Genomic DNA, 22,750 nt, shown 5'->3' with positions numbered 1-22,750 from the left:
ACGAAGTGCTGAAGATATGGCAAAACGTTTGTCGAAGAAGAAGAAGAAGAAGACTCGCAAACTTGTGATTTCTACTGAGTCAACCGAAGATGAAGGTGAAAGAATTCCAGAAACTCCAGAGTTTACTCTTATCACAGAAAGTTCTACTCCTGAGAAGACAGTCGTCATACCACCCGAAGTTTCGATTGCCAACTCAGTTCCTGAGGAGGTTCGAACTTTAGGCATCCCTGCACACGTATCTGATACGGATGAAATTGTCAATATGGGTGAAGAAGGTTCGAAAAATGAAGCTAAAGGTCCATCTACTTCTGCTCCTTTTGTAAGTATTGTTTCCTTATCATTATCTTCTACTCCTCTTACTTCAACAACAGATTCCCCCACATTCGAACACATTCTTGATCAACCATTTACTTCTATTTTTTGTTCTCAATCTACTGAGCCACCCAAACCAAATTCACATGTTGAAGAAACTGTTTGTATGGAGACAGAGACTGATAATGAGGGGTTTGGCGGAATGTTTGAAGATTTGGAGTTTCATGACGAAGAAGAGCAGTTTCCAGATCACATGCTGATGACCATGAAGCAGTTTAAGATTTTAAATCAAAAGTTGAATTCTGTCATTCAATCTCAAGTAGATCTCGGGGTTGGTTCGTCTGTTTCAAGTATTGAAGTTGATTCGTTGCTGAAGGTGTTTGAATCCAGAATCATAAGTAAAGTATCAGGGATGATTAAAGATTCTGAATCTCGAGTCTTGGAGAAGATTGATCATAATGATCAAAACAATGAACTTCGGATCAATTCTCAAAATTCGAAATTTACTGGTGATCTGAGAGAGTTGAAGAATGTTGCAAAGGAAAGACACGTTCTTTTTATTCAAGATGTGAAGAAAGTACGAGAGGATGTCAACTTGCAAATTCACGAACTTCGTGAAGATATGAAAAGAGAAATAGCAACTGTTCAACATGACTATGCATCATTGCATCAAAAGGTTGATATCATTTGTGATGCAGTCACTCGATTTGTTAAGTTGTATGAAAATTTGAGTCCTCAAATTACTCAACTTTCAACATCCGAAAGTGCAAGCTTTGAGGAGGTGCTTAAGTTGCTCAAGGAGTTAAAGGAGATTTCTGATAGGCCAATGTCTTCTTCATTGATTACTCCTGAATTTTTATCTCAGAAGTTTATACAATTCGAAGCCATTCTCAACAAACAACTCGCTCCTCTATTTCGCATATCAAGCCTTCTTCCAACAACAAATGCCCCGCCTGTTTTCACAGGGGTGCAAGGGGGAGAAAGAAAAACTACTGAGTCGAAGGCTAGTGGTGAGGATGCGAAAGTTGTGGGAAAAGTTTTTTCTTCAAAAATCCCAACAACAAAACCAATAATTGTTTCTGCTGAAATGGTTACTTCAACAGTCGTAACAACAATACCAATTGCAAGACCAATTTCGAAAGGAATTGTGATTGGTAAATCTTCGGAGACTGGTGGGAGTGGTTCGAATCCAAAAGAAACAATTGATAATCCAGCCTTGAAAGATAAAGGGAAATCAATTCTTGTGGAAAAATCAAAAGAAGAAAAGAAGGCTGAAGCAGAAGCTGAAAATTGAAAAACTGAGGATTATCCAAAGCATTATGACTCAACGAGCTAGTGATCCGAAGGGAATGGATAAAGGTGATCCAGCCAAACATTATAATTACGAAACAATCAAGGCCAAGGTTGCGTTCAATCACATGTATACATTCGAAAAGAAACCAAAGCAGAGCTATTTGGTCACAAACACTGATGCAAGCCAACTGGATTTTCCCATAAACGAAATGATGTTTATCATGCCTCAGTTCAAAGCAGAAGGGAATTTTAAAAATAAAGATGAAGGTACACACATGAAAATTCATTTTCATGCTGTTCTTGGAAAAGCCCCTGAGGAAGTATGGTCATTGATTAAAATCAAGAAAGTGATCAGTATGAAGAAGGATGTGATTTTCGAAAACACAGTCCAGAATGTTAAGTATGTGGTTGCCAGGGCAAATGGAAAAATTTGCGAATTTACGATTGCTGATTTTCCTTTGATGAACTTGTATGATCTCATACAAGTTGCATTGCTCTTAAAAAATAAATCATTTTCATTCCTTCAAAACACTGAACCGGATGAATTCAAGCTTGGAGTTGCTCACATCAAGATTTTTATCGAAAATTATTATGAGTGCTTGGCACTGACAGATGTGGAGTTAGCTACTGCCAAGGGAATGGAAATAAAAGCACCTATGGCTCCTACGAAGACTCAGGTTGAATTGAAAAAGTATGCTGATGGTGAAATTTGCCTGAAGCCTTTTGGAATGGTCTTCACAGGAAAAGACAAAGCTGGAAAAGCTAAAAGGTTTTTATTCCATGCAAGTGAAGTGGAGAGGTATTCAACGTCACAGTATACGAACTTAATTGTTCGTATGAATCATTGCAAGAAGAACAATGAAGGTGACAAGAAAGAGCTGAAGAAGATTATCTCCTGGTACACGGAGATTCGTAGAGTATTACTATATTCCATCATGCTTCTTACAAATTAAAGACTTCGACTATGATTACAAAGGGGGAGATTGTAAGGGTCGAATTGTTGTAATTAGTCGAAGTATGTTTTGTACTCTTCGAATATTTTGTAATGTATTTTACTAGGGCACTTTTATTCGAAGCTTTAGTGTCTATGCCTTAGTATATTTTTTGTACGCTTTGAGTTCCCTATAAATAGGGTTATTTACTAGAGTTAGATAAGAACTTTTACAGACTTGTCTCTTGTACTCTGTAAAGAATTCGAAAGCGTAATAGAGCATAACAGATCATATTTACATTCCGTGTTCAAATCTCGCACTCTTACTTGAATTCATACTCTGATTAATTCATTACTCGATTCTTTGATTCATCAGTATGATTGATTCTTGTGCTTGTAGTTCACCATAAAGCTTATAAAGAGATAAAGAATGAATTTTTCTATCTCCTTGGACTATCATCTTAGCCGTAGTCCAATGTCTACCCAAACCATTGAGAAACTGAAGGTTTGTCTCATGGTTACTTCGGATGGTGCCAGCATTTGATAACTTTGTGACAATTAAATTGAACCTTTTGAAGGAGTTTTCCAGACTTTCACCAGCATGAGCTTTGAAGTTGTTGAACTCGTTGAGTGCGGTTGTAAGCTTCTTATCTTTAGCTTGTTCTGTACCTTCATACAAGTTTTTGAGAACATCCCAGATTTCTTTGGCTGACTTGCAATTTATGATGATGTCGAAGTTGTCAAAAGCAACTCCACAAGATATCTCATAAAAATCAACAACATCATTTTCCATCTTATCAAGATCATCTTTGGTGGGACGATTCATGGCTGGTTGACCTCCTCCCAGTCTGGCTTGAGCGCCGTCGGTTTGAACTGGAGTAAGAACAGGGAAATGAGGTCCTTCTTCTACAGATCTCCATACATCTCTTCCAAGTCTTCTCAGATACCTCTCCATTCTTTGAGACCAATGATGATATTCGTTTGCCACCAGTATTTGAGCTCTATTCGAACCTCCAACACTGTTGGAAACATTGAGAGATAATGCTTGTGCCATATTTCCTTGTTTTGAAAAGATTTGTTTTTTTGTTTTTTTTAAGAAATGAGCTCCAGTGGTATAGAAGGCCTTTTAAAATCAGAGTTCTTGTTTAAAAAGCAACCACTTTGGCTCTGATACCAACTGTTGAGAGAAAAACTTTAGTAACACACTTGAGCAAACGTTAGTACAAGTAATATTGCGGAATGAAGATTAACTTAGAGGATCATAAAGCTCAACAATAATAAGTTAGAATTAGATAGTTAGATAGTTAGGTGTGGAAATATAAGGAAATATAAATGACAACAAGTATTATATCAAGTAAACACTTAAGCTGATTCTTAACGAGGATTGCAATCAAACCAAGTTAGTAAGTGAGATCAGACTTAGTGATTAAGTCAAGACTGACTTGCTCCGAAGAGAGATTATGATCTTAATATATCAGTTTAAGATCTTTGAAGGTGAGAGAGTAAGAGGAGAATAAGTAATATATGATATTCAAGATAGAGATAATCGATGTATTCAATCAGAAAGAAAGAACTTTATTTATAGAGTCTCGAAGATTACAAAGTCTAATCTGTCTAAGGTGGCCATGCAAGGCACACTGGGTAAAGTAATGTAAAGACATAAGATAACAAATAAAAACTAAGACTAAGGATTGAAGACGTCGACTGCGGATGTGATTCTTGATTGCGGTTGAGATACTGACTGCGGATCTGGAGATGGCTTCAGATCTGTCAAGTTTAAGAGGGTCACTTTTATGCTTCAACACTAGGGATAAGGATAATGAGAAATAGGAGTAAGAGACTAATAGGACTTAGTCAAAGTACTTACTTGGATAAAGTGTTGAAACTTTTCAGCATGGAGAATTCAAAGAAAGGGGAGTTACCAATCCAAAGCAATACCAAATTGAGTAAGACTCAGAGCCCGAGTATTGATGTCGAGATAGCAGAGATGAGCAGAGTACCTTATGCTTCCGCAGTTGGCTCAATCATGTATGCTATGACATGTACTCGCCCTGATGTGGCCTTCTCTTTGAGCATGGTTAGCAGATATCAAGGGAATCATGGTAGAGCTCATTGGACCGCAGTAAAGAACATTCTCAAGTACCTGAGGAGGACTAAGGACTGGTTTCTTATCCTCGGTGGGAGTGATGACTTGAGAGTGCGAGGGTATAGTGACGCCGGTTTTCAGACCGACCGAGATAATTTCCGCTGTCAGTCGGGATGGGTCTTTACCCTGAATGGAGGAGCAGTGACTTGGAAAAGTTCCAAGCAGCAGACCATAGCTGATTCAACGTGCGAATCAGAGTACATAGCAGCGAGCGAAGCGTCAAAGGAGGCAATATGGCTAAAGAACTTCATCGGAGACCTTGGAGTTGTACCTGCCATAAAGGAGCCTATGGAGATTTTCTGCGATAACGAAGGTGCGGTTGCCTTAACCAAGGAACCAAGGGATCATGGCAGATCCAGGCATATCGATAGAAAACATCATTTTATTAGACATCGGGTAGAAGAGGGACTCCTCGTAGTGAAGAGGGTATGGTCAGAGGATAACCCAGCAGATCCCCTTACGAAAGGATTGAGTAGGGTTAAGCACTTGCAGCACGCTAGGAGCATTAGGCTGAAGGACGATATTAGTTTTAGTAATTAGATAGCTTTTAGAAACTTGTAATAGATAAATTGTAATTGACATTTTGATGATTAAATAAAGGAGTATTATTTATAAGTAATGTTACTGTCTTATGTTAATTATTTACTATTGTTTCACATTGCATGTTTTGACTTCCGAAATAATAAGATTGTTTAAACTGTCCACAGTCGATCATACGTTGGAAGTAAGTATGAAAGAAGACTGTCATGAATTGGCTTGTCGATTGTCTAAGCGTTTAGACATAGCAAAAGTTTGCTGCAACGTTCATAAGTGCTTATGAAATATGATTTGAGTATTGGATTAAACCAGTGCTCACATGAATCACTTCATGGAATTAATCACGAGCGATTGTGAGACGATAATATCATATAGTCTTTAAACCGAGATATATGAGTTGTTGTTTACGAGTCGGTTATGCATTGATAATGCGTAAACGCATCAGTAACTTGATGTTATAAAATGCATTATTGTGCACAATTTGATGAGTATATAGTACAAGCATATAAGTCGAAGTTTATCTATTCCTTTTATCCTACGAGGTTAAAAGAGATATCTTGGGCCCCTCTATGATTTTGTTTTGACTTATGTGCCGGGCCCGATCAGGACTAAATTGATGTGTTCAATTAAGTTCTATGTCAGACGAATCTGAGATCGAGAAACAAACTGCTGGACAATAAGTATGACTATGTTCCATGTAATTGTCCACACGATATCTTGAGAACGGAGGACTATACGATCCCTTATCTAAAGGATGTGTCAGAGTTCGACAGCGGCTTTTCAGAGCTATGATTGCTAATTGGATTTTGAAGTTGTACTTGCATTTATAGTTATTAGACTTATCCAAGTGGTAGACTGTTGGATTAGGTGTCTAAGCCATAACTATATTTGGTATGTACTTGACCCGGTTGTAGCATGGTCCTTTTGGGTTGCCTTCACCAAAGCAACTTGACTGGATGAATAATAGAGAAAGAGGTTTGTTATGGTTTATTAATATATTATTTGAATAATATATTAAAAGAGAAATCATATTATTTAATTAACATTGATCAAGAATTAATTTTGTGGTCAAAAGAGGTTAATTAAATTAAGGGGACTGTTATTGTAATTATTGGATAATTGCAATATGGGCTGAGGAACCCTAATAATAGGGGTGGACGAAATTCCTGTGGAAGCCCACTGGATTTCGTCCGTGGTAGGGATTCTGGAAGATTCATGTGGGCTGCTTAGGGCTTAAACAACCTGATTAAGTATTTGACTGAAACCCTAATTCTTCAACTATATAAGGACACCCTTGGCTTCATATTTTCGGCTACCACAACCCTAGAAGGATTCCAAGAGCCGAAAATTACCTTCCCCTCTCTCTCTTGCATTATCCAAATGCTTTAGTGTTTGTGATCTATCAGAGGCATCACATTTGAGGTGCTAGGTTCTCAAAAGCTCAAGGTCTTCAAGCTTTAATTGAAAGGTAACATTCTTACTAGTTATTTATGTTGATTTTGATTTTGTTGTATGCTAGATTAGGGTTTGCAAGTATTGGACAACTATTGCATGTACAAATAGAAAAACTAGATCCAAGCATTAGGGTTTGCAAGTGCACCATAGGATTGATGTAATGCTCAAAACCCAACATATATTGCATGTTAGGCCTAACATTTGGCAAAGAAATGTCGGATAGAGTAATACACAAATATTTCATATACAGTAATACATACATATAGTGTGTATTCGACTAACAGAGAGAGGCGAGACTTACTGCAGTTTCAGGGTTTATAAGGCTGACTTTAGAGAAGAAAATGGAAATATAATGAGAAAAAAAAGAGTGTAGACTTAGGGTTATACCATCATAATAGATTGGGTTCACATCCAAAAAGAACACCCTTTTTCTTCTTCTTGATGCAAATGTTATTATCGTTATAATCCTCTCTTTTTACTTCATTTTGATCATGTTTTCGTTGCAACACCAACAACCCACCAACTGTTTGACATTATGTCTGATAAGAAGAAGCAATAATGACAACACTCATTTTGGTTTGGATCTTCGTGTACCTCAAATAAAATAAAAATGTTATCAAAATGGTGAAACACAATCCTGTTCAGAAAAATCAGAACTCGGAAGCAAGAAATATGTGAACGCCAAGAAAAGTCATGGATTATATAAAATTGGTTTAAAACTCATAAATGCAAAAAAATATCGATGATGAGAGGGATTCAATAAGGGTGAGGTTAGTCCATTACATGATTAGTAATAATTGATGAAACTGAGACAATCTGTAACTTCCCATTTTTCACAACCAAAATTTTTCATTTTTATTAAGTTAAAAATTCTCAATTTATAAATCCATTATTAAGAAAACTGTTTATTCCAAATTACATTTATTACAAAATCAGAGTATCATACAAAATGCAAAATCCTCAATACTGATGATGAGTGTGTACAGTCCCGCCTTCGCCTTCCAATGGCCACCGATGATACCTGAAACAATAAACAACTGGGAAAGCACAAAGCTTAGTGAGTTTCCCCCAAAATACCCTATACAAATAATTGTAAAAGCTTGCATAACGGCCACTCTTCGGATCTTCGGCCTGACTAGACCGCCTCGCAGGCCTCCAGTCTATCCGATCCAGAATACCATGGTTTGTTGGCCTAGCGCCTCAACCCAACCGCTCCTCCCGAGCCTCCGTGCCTACGGCTTACAGCCGAACCGCACCAGGTATTTTGGCCTATAGCACAAAGCAGGACCGCCTCAACCCAAACCAACACAACATGTCGACATATGAACAATCCGGATCAAGTAGGCACACAATACAGGCAAACAACAATCATACAGCTCACTACCGCCTACTAGTCCTCTCATAGCATACAGTCCTGCTACCAGCTAACCTCCGTAGAATGTGTAACCATAAGTAACTAAAGGTGAGATAGCCACCCGAACAGAGGATCCTACTCTAGAGCCACAACCAAACAAGGAACATGCAGGAGAGCCTAGACCAATAGTTCTCAGGCTATCCTACATGACCACATACAGTCGCTAAGGGCACTCTATAGATGATAACCTACAAGCACAGATAACATACAGTTCTACAGATTATTATAGAAAAGCGACATACTCAATACCAGGAGCCAAATCTAATAGATCACTACACCATAGCAACATACTCGATACCAGAACACAGATTTAACAGATCACTACAACATACCAACATACTAAATATCAACAATCCAAGGAATACATGGCTGTATATACTCAGAGGTAAGTTAGTCACCCGGATAGGTGATCCTACTCTAGAACCACAACCAAACAAGGAATAGGTAATAGAGCTTAGATCAAGAGTCCTCAGTCTATCCTACATGACTATATACAGTCCCTAAGGCATCCCTCTACTAACAGATAGCCAAAACTAGTGGGTCGACATTGGTGGCTTCGACCCAAGGGTACAATGAGGCAAAACTCACCACGGTATGCGCGTAGGTGTCCACCGTAGCAACAAAGAACTCTACCTGCTTCAACTCACTTCGAATCACCTACACGAAGATACTAGAGTCAATACCCGATCACAGGGCATAGTCACTTGCAACAGTGACTGTTTCACATGAAATGCCGATTAGGGTTCCACATAAAATGACGATTAGGGTTAAGTAAGAACACTTAACCCATTAAGGACTTATTCACCTATAGGGTAGGACTAATTAAGGTTTGACTTAGTCATTCTCGGGTGAAATAATAGTCCAATCAATAGCCCAAATACGCGCCCGATCATTTTCCAAAATAGAGCTCCCCGATTCTAGGGTTTTCCACATGAAATCATAACTAGGGTTAGCGTTCCACACTTAAACCCTTAAGGACTTAATTCATTAAGTCCAATACTTTAAGTTAACCATAGGGCATTACCGAGTATAATTTAAAGTTCAATTAACAATTTTAACGCGGGTCCCGATAAAACTCCAAAACTAGGGTTTTTCTTGACATTAGGGTTTTCTAAACCCTAATTAGGGTTTCCAACCCCACACTCGTGCCACTCGGACTAAGGTTAGATGTTTAGGTAGTTTAATGTTTAATAATTCGGGCACCATCCACTGCCACCTTGGGCAGTGGTGGTCGGCGGCAGTTCGTGGCGGTAACCACCCACACACGGCGGCAGTGGCAGTTGCGAGTTAAAACCCGACAAACAATTCCCACTACAACAACCACATGAAAAAACACACACAAACCACATTACATGTACACATCCGCCTCACACGGTGGCTAGTGATGGCAGAAAAAGGCAGCAAGGGCGACAACCACCATGGTTGGCTGCCATGGTGGTTCTTTTCATTTTCCGGCCAACCAAGACGCACCCACACTCACTTCACGACTTGCAACAACAACACACACACAAACACACGCGAACACGAGTTCCAACACTAAAACACGCATCCAAACTCAACCACCCCCATGGCGGCGTGCGGCAGTCGGAGCAATGACGATAAAACACGACAGCCGCTCGGAACAGCGGCGACGACAATGACGTAGCGACATAAAAGAGGCGGAGAAGAGAATTTGTGACGCCCCAACTGCGAATGGTGACAATAGTAACCACGAACCTCACACTTCCGATCTCCCCGACTGACACGACGTCGGGTTCGTGACTCTCGTCTTCGCCGCCAGCAGATACAGCAACGATGGCTGCTTTGGTGGTTCACGTTTGCGACTAGGAGGTGGCGGCGGCTGGAGGTATGATGGTATAAGGGTGGTGGCTGAAGAATGTATTTAGGGCTAGGGTTTGAGTAAGAAAAACAGGGGGAAATGGAGGTTGTGATTTCAGATTTGTTCTCGTTTTACTTCGGTTTCACTCTTCCCAAGAACAATATTTTTCCCCAATACTCAGTCTTCCCTTTCGTTCGCTAAATGCCTCCATTTTTTAGACAAATCAAACCTTCTGATTGGATGCACTAATCGTGTGCTAACGTGACTACATGAGTAAAGAAACAGATGACGGTGAAAAGGGTGGAGAAGGATAGAAAGGTTTGGCTGTTGTTAGGCTACAAAAAAAACATAATTATAGGCCATCACAATTTACTTACCATAATTCTAGGACGATTATATATATATATATATATATATATATATATATATATATATATATATATATATATATATATATATTAATAGTAATTAATATAACTACTAAAGTTACTAAATTATCCCTATGAAATGATTGGTGGAGAGTTAGCCATACATTCACATAATAGTTAAAGATTATTTATGAACCTAACTCTTTCTCTCTCTCTCTCTCTCTCTCTCTATATATATATATATATATATATATATATATATATATATATATATATATATATATATATATATATATATATATATATATATATAAACCATGTAGTACGGTGCGGTTTGAACCGTGGTTTTGTAACTATAAACTGCAAACTGCATCACATAGTGCAGTTTACAAAAACTATAAACCACAAACTATATCGCGAACGTTGAAAACCGCACTATTCGTAGCGGTTTGTGCGGTTTGATGCACAACCCTAACTATTACGATAATGATGTAATTCGTTTTACAAATGATTAATAGTTTGTAAGAATTTGAACATACATGAGACAACTTTGACATGTTTTCTTTTAAGCTAATAGTTCACCGATTTGTGTTGTTAAACACAAAAGAACCTTACGCAACCTAATTGCAGGAGTGAAAGATAACTATAGTAGCAAATTTCTAGGACATCTTTGGTTTTACTCTCATGAGTCATGCTCTTCTTAAATCTTGGTTTCGCTAAATGGTGTTATTTAGATCCATAGTGTTAGGATAGGATACCTAATAGAACGTCAAGTAAATGTTTGAGAGTTGAAGTCAAGTCATGGAAAATAGGCTAAAAATACAAAGCCAACGAATTCCACTTTCCAGCTTCCAAGTTCAACTCTAGAAGCTTAAAGACTGAAACCCCAAGGCGAACATTTGTGATGTATTACTATTTGGGGCGAATGTGGCAATTTTAAGTTATTTATAAGAAAATGTGTTAACTTAAATTAAACTTTATAGATACTTTGTCAAATGAGTAAAAGAATTTAGCTAAAAAGAAATGGACTGAAATACCGAATGGTTAAAAAACCACAAAGTATACAAATGGTTAAAAACCTCCTATCAATTTATTTATAAAGAATTAGATTTTATTTATAGTTCTTGTAATATTATTTACCAAACTATTAGAAAAATACAATAAGGGTCAACTCATGTCATTTGACTCACCAAAAAGTTAATTCATTTTGAGTCTGTTACCAAACCAAACCGGTTCATTTTGCCAAGTTTGAAGCGACATGCCACACACGATCATCACAACTTATTTAGTCGACACCAATAAAACGAATAATAAAAATTCTTTAATACGAGAGACAACGCTCAATTAACATATAAATATAAGTTAAACATAATTCAATGATTTTAATTTTAATTTTTTCAACCCTCCCCTGAACTCTATCTCCTTTACGTTGTGCTTATGTTGAAGGTCATCACTAGCCCAATGGAGCTTAGCTTAATAGAGTTTTTCACTTTATCAAAAAGATGTTGTAATGTTCTATAATGATCTAGAAGAATCTAAAACATCGTGGAAGCCTGTGGAATATTCTAGAACATACAAGAAGACTCAAGAATATTATAGAATGAGATGGAAGACCCTAGAATGTTATGGAACATTCTAGAAGACCGTGGAAGACACAAGAAAAACCTAGACTAATCTCGGACATTATAGAACATTCTAGAAACATATACAAACTTGTAATAGATATATAATACGGTAGATAGTTCTAGAATAGTCATGAATGTATGTAGATCTAGAAACTTCGTATAGGGAGGTGGAAACACCTATAAATAGGTGTGGAGCTCATTTGCTCCAAACAATCCCAACATCCAAGAATCCAAAAAACACTCAAAGTAAGCAAAGTGTAGTAGTCTCTCAAAGTGTAAGTTCTTCTTAAGTTGTCTTAATAAAAGTATTATTGTTTCCCACATAAAGAGTCGTACTCAACAACTTATTCTAGCACATAAGGCAAATAATATGGTTTTGGTATCCATTTATGAGACTGAAACTGAAAATTATAACGAGTAGATTTTGAATTCAATAGATTTAGCCTCATATTCTTATCAAACGTTTACACGTAATGTATACGTTAATGTTTAGCTTCGAGCTTTAGTTTTAATAAACATAATTCTCATAAATATCAAGTTATTCAAATTCTTAAAACAAACTTAAATCTTCATCAAAAAAGTCGCACGAAGCTATAATGTAAGATATGTTCCATACCTCATAATATTTTTACAATATGCTACAAGTACTCTTCATCACCGTCCTCACCAAAATCAGAATCCAATCCATCATTTTTGGGTTCCATTAAAGTATTCATATCAAATAACGAATCATCATCATCTTCCATCTCCTCAATGTCAATCGTGTCATAATTCATCGGTTCCTCAAATTTCGTATCAGAACAGTTAAGAAGCCAAACAAGAGAACACTTAAGTCCCTTCTTAGAACCAATCTGATACCTTGGTCTTACACTCGACTCTAAACCATAAGTAAAAAAACCCGGAAAATTAACCAACTCATCCAACTCCCTTCCCATCTTGCTTTCAAAATAATCAAAATTTAATTTCATTATATCCATATTCAAAGCAACCAAGTGTGGACACCCAAGAACCATCTTTCTCACTTGCTCTAATGAAAACCCACATATTTTCAAAAACTCCACATGCTTGATAACCGGTGTGTTAATCTTACTCAAACTCACAACCTGTGGCATTTTCTCGATTATTTTCCCAAAATTTTGGTCACTGAAATCGATTATGGAATTATCGTCTCAAGAAATCTGTCAAAGCAGACCGTCTAACACCCAATTTACCTATATAATCAAGAACTGGGATCATGTTTTTCTTGAATCTACAACTGAGGACAAGAGGGTATTTGTTTATGTCTTCGATTGTTAACCCCAATGTGTGAAGAAAATCTACATGTTCTTTCATGACATCAACTGTTACAGGAAGCCCCAACCCATCGTGCTCATTTGGTTCTATACTGATACTTTTTAAGAAATCATAAAACATGGGATCGATTTGTGATCCTTTTGTTCTTCATTTCTAGTAAGCTAGCACGACTTTATATTGATGAGGATCCTCCTATATGAACCGAGTCTGATTTGGAAGTGGATGAGTCTACTAAGTTTAATGCATATGGTCTACTGGAAACAAAACATTGTAATTTCGTGATGAAATCAATTCTCTTCCTGTATTGATTTGGAGAAGTAGGTGTTAGGGGCTTGCAAAATGTAAGGGAGGATATCTCATGGTGCACAATTAATATACTTGATTTTGGAATATGATTATAGCTTATTATAACACCCTGTTCCGAATCGTTTCGTAATTCGGGGTCGTGACCCGAATATCGGTTATAATAAGGCTTAGGGATTTTGGGAAAGATAGAATTAGACCCCTGTGGATGTGAAAAATGTAGATTGGATGACCTGGGAGTTCGGTTTGTGTTATGGAGCCCAAGGGTATATCGGTAAAGTGTCAGTTCAGGACTTTTATGAAGTTTGAGTTTAAGTTCAGAATGTTTTAAGGTATAGGAGAGTTGATATAAGTATAGAGCTTCTCGTTATCTTTTCGGGGATATAAGGATCGTTGCAAATGGACTTAGAATGAAGAAGTTATGGCTTTCGGAAGTTTGGTGGTATTAGGGTTAAGCCTACGTTGGGCGTACATAGGAGTACGTTGGGAGTACTAGGCAGAAGGATCGTGGATTCCCTCTTGAGTATGTGGGATGAACCAAGAGTACGCAGGGTGTACTCAAGTCAGGTGCGAACCCAAATTTAGGGCCTTTGATCCTATTTAATGGCCTTAACTGAACTCCAAACCTTCCTACCTTCAGCCTCTATCCCATTAAACCCTAGCCCCCATTTGATTGGTTCTTGAGTTTTTGTGGTGATTTCATGTGTGTGCTTATTCAAGAAGAAGGAGCTTCTTCAAGGAGTGTTGGATTGCTTGAAGCTTGTGGATCCCGACTTTATGCATCTTGATCTATCTTCTGGAGGTATAAAGCTTAATCTTTATGGTTCTTTATTGTAAATATAGTTATGGGAATTGTCATAAGCATGTTTGGTCCCAAGATTGCGGTTCTTGTGAGTAGAAGGTACTCCAGGACCTTTGAGCCTCATATTTGGTCTTTGTTGAGGTTATTAACTCATAAAAATGTCATCTTGATGGGTTTGGTTGACTCATGTTTAAGTTGGTGTTCATATTATGAGTTTAGATGGATAAAAACAAGGATTAGGTCCCTCTAAGTCATGGAAAGAAGTAAAGTTGCAAACTTTACGTGCTTATACACCCCTTAAGGGTCAAATCTATGTTTGGACGTTTTACCTTAACCCAATAAGAGCTTATTATGGATTTTGGCCTCTGATGAGTACATTGGGCGTACATCGGAGTACACTCAGCGTAATTCTTGTATCATACATCGTCAGCTTGTACGTTGTGCTTCGGGGGTGAGTACACGAGGCGTACGCTTCTGGTACGCAGGGCCTAATCCCTAGGGTGTTCATTTTGGGCATTTTGGGGGTTGGTACAAGAGATGCTAGACCAGTTTTGGGAAGGGTAAAATTTTCTTTTACCCATTAGAAAGATGGATTATATATTGGGCCTTGGTTTTAGGGATATTGGTTTAATTATTAATTAAGGTTATATTTATTGTTAATTGGTGCGAGATTATCCGGTTCCGCAACCCGAACAGTTATTTAGTTATGAGCAGATTGAGGTAAGTCTCCTCACTGTACCCGTGGGTCGAAGGCACCAATGTCGGCTCACTAGGATATGTTATGCTAGTTGTCTTTGTGACTCTTGCATGGTATGTTGGGCTAGCTCCATTGTATGACGGTCTAGGCCCATTATATAACGAGCTAGGCCAATTTGTATGTTACGTAGGGTGCTAGCTGTCTCTGTGACTCTTGCATTTGTATGTTGTGCTGGGCCCATTGGTTTGGCAGGGCTAGGCCTATTATGGTAGGTTGGTCCTAATATACAGGCTAGGCCCAATGATATGTATGGTATGTGGTATTTTTGGGAACTCACTAAGATTTGTGCTTACGATTTTATGATTATGGTTTCAGGTACTTCCGGTTCGAAAGGGAAGAGCCCAGATTGATTGCAGCGCATCCACCCATGTTTCCGCAATATAATGATTTATGTATTGTATTCTGATGACTGTTTTATTATGATATACTTTTAAATGTTTGAATAAAAAGATAATTGGTGTTTTGGTGGAATTAAAAATGAAAATTTTACCTCATAATCTTTGGGGCGTTATAAGTTGGTATCAAAGTCTTGGTTTGAGGGATTCGACCACACTATCGGGTGTGATTGAACTCAAACTGAGGAGTTGGTTATATTTTAAAAAGAAATCGAATTTCTAAAAAGATTTTTTAAAGAAAAAGGGGTGTGATGCGTGCAATCGGCCGAGCTCAAGTATGTGATTCCCAGAATACCTATACATGTTGATATGTTGTATGCTATGAATGTTTGCATGCTAGGATAAGGCTAGGGATACCTTCAGGAATTGCATGATAGATTGGCCTGTAGCCTAGGAAGCATTGGATGCTATGATTAGGAATATGTATTGGGAAAAATAATTGCTAAGTGTATGCTTTAAAAATTGTATACGATTAGGATCATATAGCCCTAGAATGACTGATTTGGCATTATTTCCTGTTCCTTGTTTGGTTGTGGTCCTAGGGAAGAGTCTTTTATTCGACAGTCTATTTGATCCTTTATTATGTATAATTTGCATGCATAAGGAAACTGGCAGTGAAAGTGGAAGTTCCTAGCATGAGTTGTAGTATGTGAGCTTGGATCTTCTTTGTTTATTCTATGGCTTGGATTGTTACTGCATGAATGATGCTTGCTTGGTGCTTTTTGGAACCCTTAGTGATACGAGTTAACTATTAAGTGAATATGTCTAGTCACATGTTGCAAAGGTTAAATAATCTCAGAGTGATGGATTTGAATCTATTGCGCAACTCTTGTTTGAGTCTAACCGTTGTAGGGATGAATTTATTACTCGAAGGATTATCTAAGCTTTGTGACATGTGATTATATTCATGAGGTAGTTAACTGGTATTAGTGGGAGTTCTTCAGCAACTGATGGCAGGGTTAGGTCGGAAACCTAGGAAAGCCTAGGAAGTGCTTCAGTAGGTTTAGTTGCGCTGTTTAGCAAGTACTTGGAGTACCAGTTTGAGAAGGTGACCTGGAGGATTGGGGATGATTCTTGAGGAATGTATGGATAGGTGTGCAAGGTAGTAGTGGGTCCATACTACTGAAAGCACAGGATCCATACTTGACTCGAGGAGAGTCTTGGAGAATCTAGGAAACATGTGGGATGAGGATTCTTGGGTATGTTCTGATCATTTTTATGACTGTTTTTTTTTCAGAATGGTGATGAGCACACATGGAGGAGGTTCAGGTTTTGGTTCAGGCTTAGGTGCAGGTACTAAGTCGATTGATGAGCGGATGCGGGAGTTCATATCGTTGGAGATTACCCATGGTATTTTGGAGCAGACTCTGGTGATATTCAGTACGATCAAGGAGGGGATTATGGAGATATTGGATGAGCATCTGGGCACGTTTCGTACTGAGATTATGGCTATTGTTGGAGCTCACACTCTTTCCTTCCGTGAGTTACGTGCTTGTGGAGCTCCCAAGTTATTTGGGGAAAAGGACCCCATTGCTAGTAGGAGATGGTTAGCGGATATGGTGAACACTTTCTGGACGAGTTTCTGCCCCAAGGGGTCGAAGGTCATATTTGCTTCCTGTCTTATGAAGACAGAGCTCGAGATTGGTGGGAGGAGGTAGACTTCGCTTTGGGAGGCGAAGCCGTGGAGATAATGACATGGGATGAGTTTGGGACTCAGTTTAGGGACGAGTTTGCACCATTTATTAAGGTGCTTTAGTTGGTGAGGGAGTTTCAGGACCTTCACCAAACAACTGAGATTGTGGCAGAGATCACTGCCAAGTTCCGGGAGAGGGCTTTGTTGGTTCCGCAGTATGAAACGGACGAGGAGATGAAGAATGTAAGGTATCATGACATGCTGAGAGATGACATCAGGGAGTTTGTGAGTTTTTCAGGGTGTGAGACTCTGAATGATATGATTGCTAGAGCCGGAGGGCAAGAGATCGATTTGGAGTACCTTGGGAAGAGGAAGCCAGAGCAGACTTAGATCGCAGTGGGCCAAGCGAAGATGCCCAAGAATCAGGATTCATGTTTGGGAGGCCATCAGGGTCGGGGCCGTTGTGCAAAGTGTGGGAGGACCCATGAGGGAGGATGTCGGGAGACAGGTCGGGGATGTTTCAATTTTGGTCAGATGGGTCATCTTAGTAGAGATTTCCCCCATGGGTCAGTTCCGATGTGTTTTCATTACAATCAGGTGGGCCACAAGAAGGTTGGTTGTCCGATGTTGAGGGGTGGAGCAGTGAGTACACCTACTCCAGTTACTTTGAGGACAACTGACGGTCGTGAGGGTAGGGCATGAGCCCCTGTACCGATGAGTCGAGCATTACAGTTTCAGTCACGGGAGGCTAGAGTTTCATCAGATGCTGTCGAGGGTAAGTTATCTTCTGTATTTTTCATGCTTTATTATTAGTTTTCATATATAATTGCTTTGGAATATTGCGTTGGTACGTGTAATTATTATCTAAGGTTTAGTTCTCTGTTAGTGCCTGGTTTATATTATCAAGGATTGTTATATGCCATTTTTGCATGCCGAGATTTATGAGTGAGGCACATCTTGTTGAGCTGGATTTAGTCCATCCGGTGGTTGTCTGTGTTCGTTGATGGAATCAATTCAGGGGTATAGCTTGGAAGATTTGGAGTCGAATTAGCATGCTTAGTTCAACAGTGAAGTCAGAGTTCAGACGTGTTAGCATTGCTCAGTAGGAATGGCAGTGTTCATGGAAGGACTCTTGGGTCTGATCTCTACCGTGGCTAAGGGGAGGGAGAGGTAGCAAGCGAAAGATGGTGGAGGTCGTGTGGGCCTGATCAGACACCATAATTGACAAGGATTTTCATAATCACATTGGTTGAAGGTGGTTAGGATGCAGAGACCCTTCGATGAGTGGGTAGTTGGATTGGTGATTCGTCCGTTCCGGTCAAGGGTTATAGTTCTTCGTCGAGCAGAAAGGACTTGGAGATTTGGTGTTGTATCTGTTGGATATAGTGTCTAAGTCCATAACTATATTTGGTATGTACTTGACCCGACCCGGCATGGTCCATTTGGGTTGCACTTCACCCGAACAATTTATGGATAATCGTTTGAGAATAGTATAAGTTATGATTTATTAATATATTATAAGTCCTAATATATTAATATAAAATCATATTATTTAATTAGTATTGATCTATAATTAATCTAGAATTAATTTAGAGATCAAAAGTATGACTAATTAAATATGGGCTCTTGTATTTATATAGTGTGGGCTAATGTTTATTTGGAATGGGCTAGGCTTGCATGGAAAGTCCATGGATACTCCATGGAGCTTTAACCCATGGATCTCATGGAAATGAAAAGACATGGGTATTAGGGTTTACATGAATGTAACCCTAATCCACCACACTATATAAAGGAGGCTTTGGTTCTTGAAATCACATGAGTTGTGGTGAGTAAAGTAAGAGGGCCGATTTCAAGAAGGTGATTACTATTCTCTCAAAGTTCCAAGTTTGTGGTGATTTGTGATTTCCATTTGAGACATCCACACTATTGATGCTAGGCTCTAAAACTCCAAGCAATCAACTACAACTACAAGGTAAGTAATTCTACTAGCTTTATTTGATTCAAGTTCCCCATGCCATGCTAGATAGGATAAGAACCTTGGAAAAATAATTATTTGCATGTATCATAGTCAAACATAGATCCAAGATTTCTAGGGTTGCATGTACACCATAGGAGTGTTAGAATGCTCAAAACTCATCAGTGGTATCAGAGCCTGGTTTGTTTATTTGATACTTGATGCAAAAAAAAAAAAAAAAAAAAAAAAAAAAAAAAAAACTTGAAAATCGAAGTTTTGTTCAAAAGCTCGTATCAAAATTTCAAGTTTTGTATATGTACTTACGATTCTTGAAATTTTTGATATGAACATTCATAAACATATGAGTTTAGAAGATCATAGAAATTATGTGCTAATAATTGAATAGATTAATTCTTGATCTTTTTGTGTTTTAATGGAGTCCATAACTAGTTCTTAAGTTATGGATAACCAAAAGTCACATTTTTAAATATCCATTAAAAGAACACATAGGTTACAAAAAATGAAGAGTCTTCATTTTTAATAACCATTAACTCATAAGTTATGAGAAATGAAAAGTTTTGAAAGTTTACAAAACTTGCCCTCAAGTTTTGGAACATGTAAAGTCATATTAAAAACTTTAGTTCCAACCCCTAGAATTTTAAAAGTTAAAATTCAACCCTTATACTTTATAATATTATAAGTTTAATAATATTTATATATGTATAAGATCAAGTCGTCTTACCGCTAGTACGCCTCATTCACGAAGCCGGTCTATAAGGGGGGTATAAGGTTGTTGCCTATAAAATGGCAACTTAATAGATGTCCACTCTCACCCACCGCTTCCTTGATCGGTGGAGGGTCGTTAGCCGAACGGGTAGGACAAGGACTTATAAATTCTCATTAAAAGTATAATGATAATACTAAAGTAACTAAACTTTATTGAATTCCCAATCTTAGTTATTTCAGGAAAATGTGAATAAGGTGCTAATCCATGAAATTACACTTTACACTTTGTTTAAGTCGTTAGTGGAGCGTGTGTGGTTAACCGGTACACTAACTTGAACTTAACAAGGTAGGTAAAGGGTGACTTAATGTTTATCATAGTATCGATGGAGCGTGTGTGGTTAACCGGCACATCGATTGAGGGGTAATACATTAAGGGTACCAAGTAATTTGCATGGTTACTTCACACCTTGTTTTGTGATCCTCGGCATCCCAGTCACAAAACTTGAAGGGCACACTCGAGATTGAAACATGCCATTGAAGAAAGTTCAATGAATCTCAAAGAATCTAGGAGTTTCTAAACCAATTAAAACCTAATTAAATATTTCGTTTTTCATGGTGGAAATTGGTGAATCGTCATTCACCTACCTTCAAATATCTTATAGCTTAGATTACGGCATCCCTCTTCTAAGTTATAAAATATTGTGTTGGGTCCTAGCCTTAATATTACATTTGGGTGTTTTGTTAAGGACTATCTCTATATCTAATCTAATCTATTCCCTCTTCTTTTCAGACGTCTTCCAATAACAATGCTTCTGGCTCAAACCCTACTAGCTCCTTCTCTCTCATGAATCTTTGTGGGAGAGTCATCTTTGATGGGTCCAACTTTACAGATTGGATCAGAAACATCAGGATGGTCACTCGGTATGAGAACAAAGAATATGTTCTCGAAAAGGAGCTGAAGGTACCCGAGCCAACTGCTACTCCTGAAGAGCTTGCTGAATATGAGGTACATGAAAGAGATGCTACAAAAGTGGCATGCATCATGATGGCCACCATGACAGCCGAGCTCCAAAAGTCCTATGAGGACTATTATCCTTTTGAGATGCACCAGGACTTGATGGACCTCTACCATCAAAGTGCTCGTCAAGAGCGATATGAAATAATCTCCTCCATGATAACAACCCGAATAAAGGATGGTGAACCCATCACGGGCCACATGCAGAAAATGCAAAGGTATGTGGACCGTTTACTGAAGCCGAATGTGAACTTCCCTGAGGAGTTAGCAATAGACATCATTTTGCACTCCTTGCCATCGTGTTATCATCAATTCCGCATGACATATCACATGAACAAGGAAGAAGTCACCCTCAGCAAACTTCAAGGACTCTTGAAGACCGCCGAAAGTGGTCTAAAGGGTAAGTCGGTTGTTACTACTCCTACTCCTACTCCAACTGCGGCCAATGTCTTGGCAATCGGGCATGGCAAAGGGAAGAAGAGAAAGAACCCTTCTAAGGGTACCAAGGGTAAGACCCTTGAAGGCTCCTCTTCAAGCGAAACCAAGAAAGGTTTTGTCACTCCTTCTGCTAACCCTAATGAGGCTGAATGCTTCTATTGCCATGAAAAGTCGCACTGGAAGCGAAACTGCCCAAAGTACCAGCAAGATTTGAAGGATGGGAAAGTAAAACCCAACCATGTAGATATATACACTATATTGTCTTATAACTCACCTCATTCTAAGTCTTGGGTCCTTGATACAGGTTGTGGTATTCACATATGTTGTGATTTGCAGGGACTAAAAAGAAGTGAGAATGTGGAGCAGGGAAAGATAAACTTGATCATTGGAAACAGGAAAGCTTCAACTGTCACCAAGATAGGAGTTTATTCCTTAGTGCTAAATAGTGGGTTTACATTAGATTTGAATAAATGTTATTATTCGCCAGAAATGGCAAGAAATGTTATTTCCTTTCATGCATTGTATAAATAAGGTTTTACCTTTTATTTTGATAATAATAATGGTAGTATTGATGCTTTCTTTAATAATGTTCTTTATTTTAAAGCATTACCTTGTGATGGCGTGTATGAAACTGTATCTGTTGTAGATAATCTAGGAAATAATGTATTGTGTATTAACTCTTCCACTAGCTTAGATAAAGCATCCTTATGGCATTGTCGTCTTGCACATGTAAGCAAGAAACGCATAGGCCAACTCCAAAAGGATGGAGTCTTGGAGTCATTTGACCTAAAGTCAGATGATAGTTGTGAATCTTGTTTTCTTGGTAAAATGACAAAGTCACCTTTTACTGGCACTTGTGCTAGGGGTGAAGGTTTGTTGGACCTCATACACACGGATGTGTGTGGACCCTTCAGAACCGCCACAAGAGATGTTAATCGGTTCTATGTGACTTTTACTGATGATTTTAATAGATATGGATATGTCTACCTAATCAAGCATAAGTCAGAAACCTTTGAGAAATTCAAAGAGTTTAAGCAAGAAGTGGAGAATCAGCTGGGCAGGAACATTAAGATGCTTCGATCCGATCGTGGTGGTGAGTATCTTAGTACTGAGTTCCCTGACTATCTTAAGGAATGTGGGATTGTCTCACAATTGACACCTCCTAGGACATCACAGTTGAATGGTGTAGCTGAGAGGCACAATCGGACCTTGTTGGACATGGTTCGTTCCATGATGAGTCGAGCTTCACTACCACTCTCATTTTGGGGGTATGCCTTAGAGACTGCAGCCCATATCCTTAATCTAGTCCCTACAAAGAAGGTTGCCAAAACACCTCACGAGGTGTGGACTGGAAAAGTTCCCAATCTAGACCACATCAAGATTTGGGGTTGCGAGGCTTTCGTGAGACGCGAGACTCACGATAAGCTCGAACCCCGAAGCGAAAGGTGTATTTTCATCGGCTACCCACAGAAATCCTTTGGTTACATCTTCTACAGACCCAGTGATAATGTGGTCTTTGTAGCAAGAAGAGGAT

At 38.5% G+C, this 22,750-nt stretch overlaps 1 protein-coding gene and 1 pseudogene across 1 annotated transcript; both read right to left on the bottom strand.

Annotated features, from left to right (window-relative positions):
* Positions 1 to 12,538: 12,538 nt before the first annotated feature.
* On the bottom strand, positions 12,539 to 13,054 carry LOC145156616 (transcription termination factor MTERF4, chloroplastic-like). The gene has a single exon (XM_079075911.1). It carries the CDS (start codon positions 13,010 to 13,012, stop codon positions 12,539 to 12,541), a length of 474 nt encoding a protein of 157 aa, XP_078932037.1. The 5' UTR covers positions 13,013 to 13,054.
* A 7-nt stretch (positions 13,055 to 13,061) lies between these two features.
* The window catches only part of LOC145157968 (uncharacterized), a 47,196-nt pseudogene continuing 37,507 nt past the window's right edge, over positions 13,062 to 22,750 (bottom strand).

This window comes from Lactuca virosa, chromosome 2 (genome assembly GCF_052849685.1).
Source record: "Lactuca virosa cultivar CGN04683 chromosome 2, Lactuca_virosa_CGN04683_v6, whole genome shotgun sequence".
Lineage (NCBI taxonomy): Eukaryota > Viridiplantae > Streptophyta > Magnoliopsida > Asterales > Asteraceae > Lactuca > Lactuca virosa.
The sequence above is the reverse complement of the archived record's forward strand: the minus strand, read 5'-3'. Positions and strand labels throughout refer to the sequence as shown.

Excerpts from the sequence above, each read along its gene's own strand:
- LOC145156616 (XM_079075911.1), bottom strand. The coding sequence starts at position 13,012 with ATGCCACAGGTTGTGAGTTTGAGTAAGATTAACACACCGGTTATCAAG.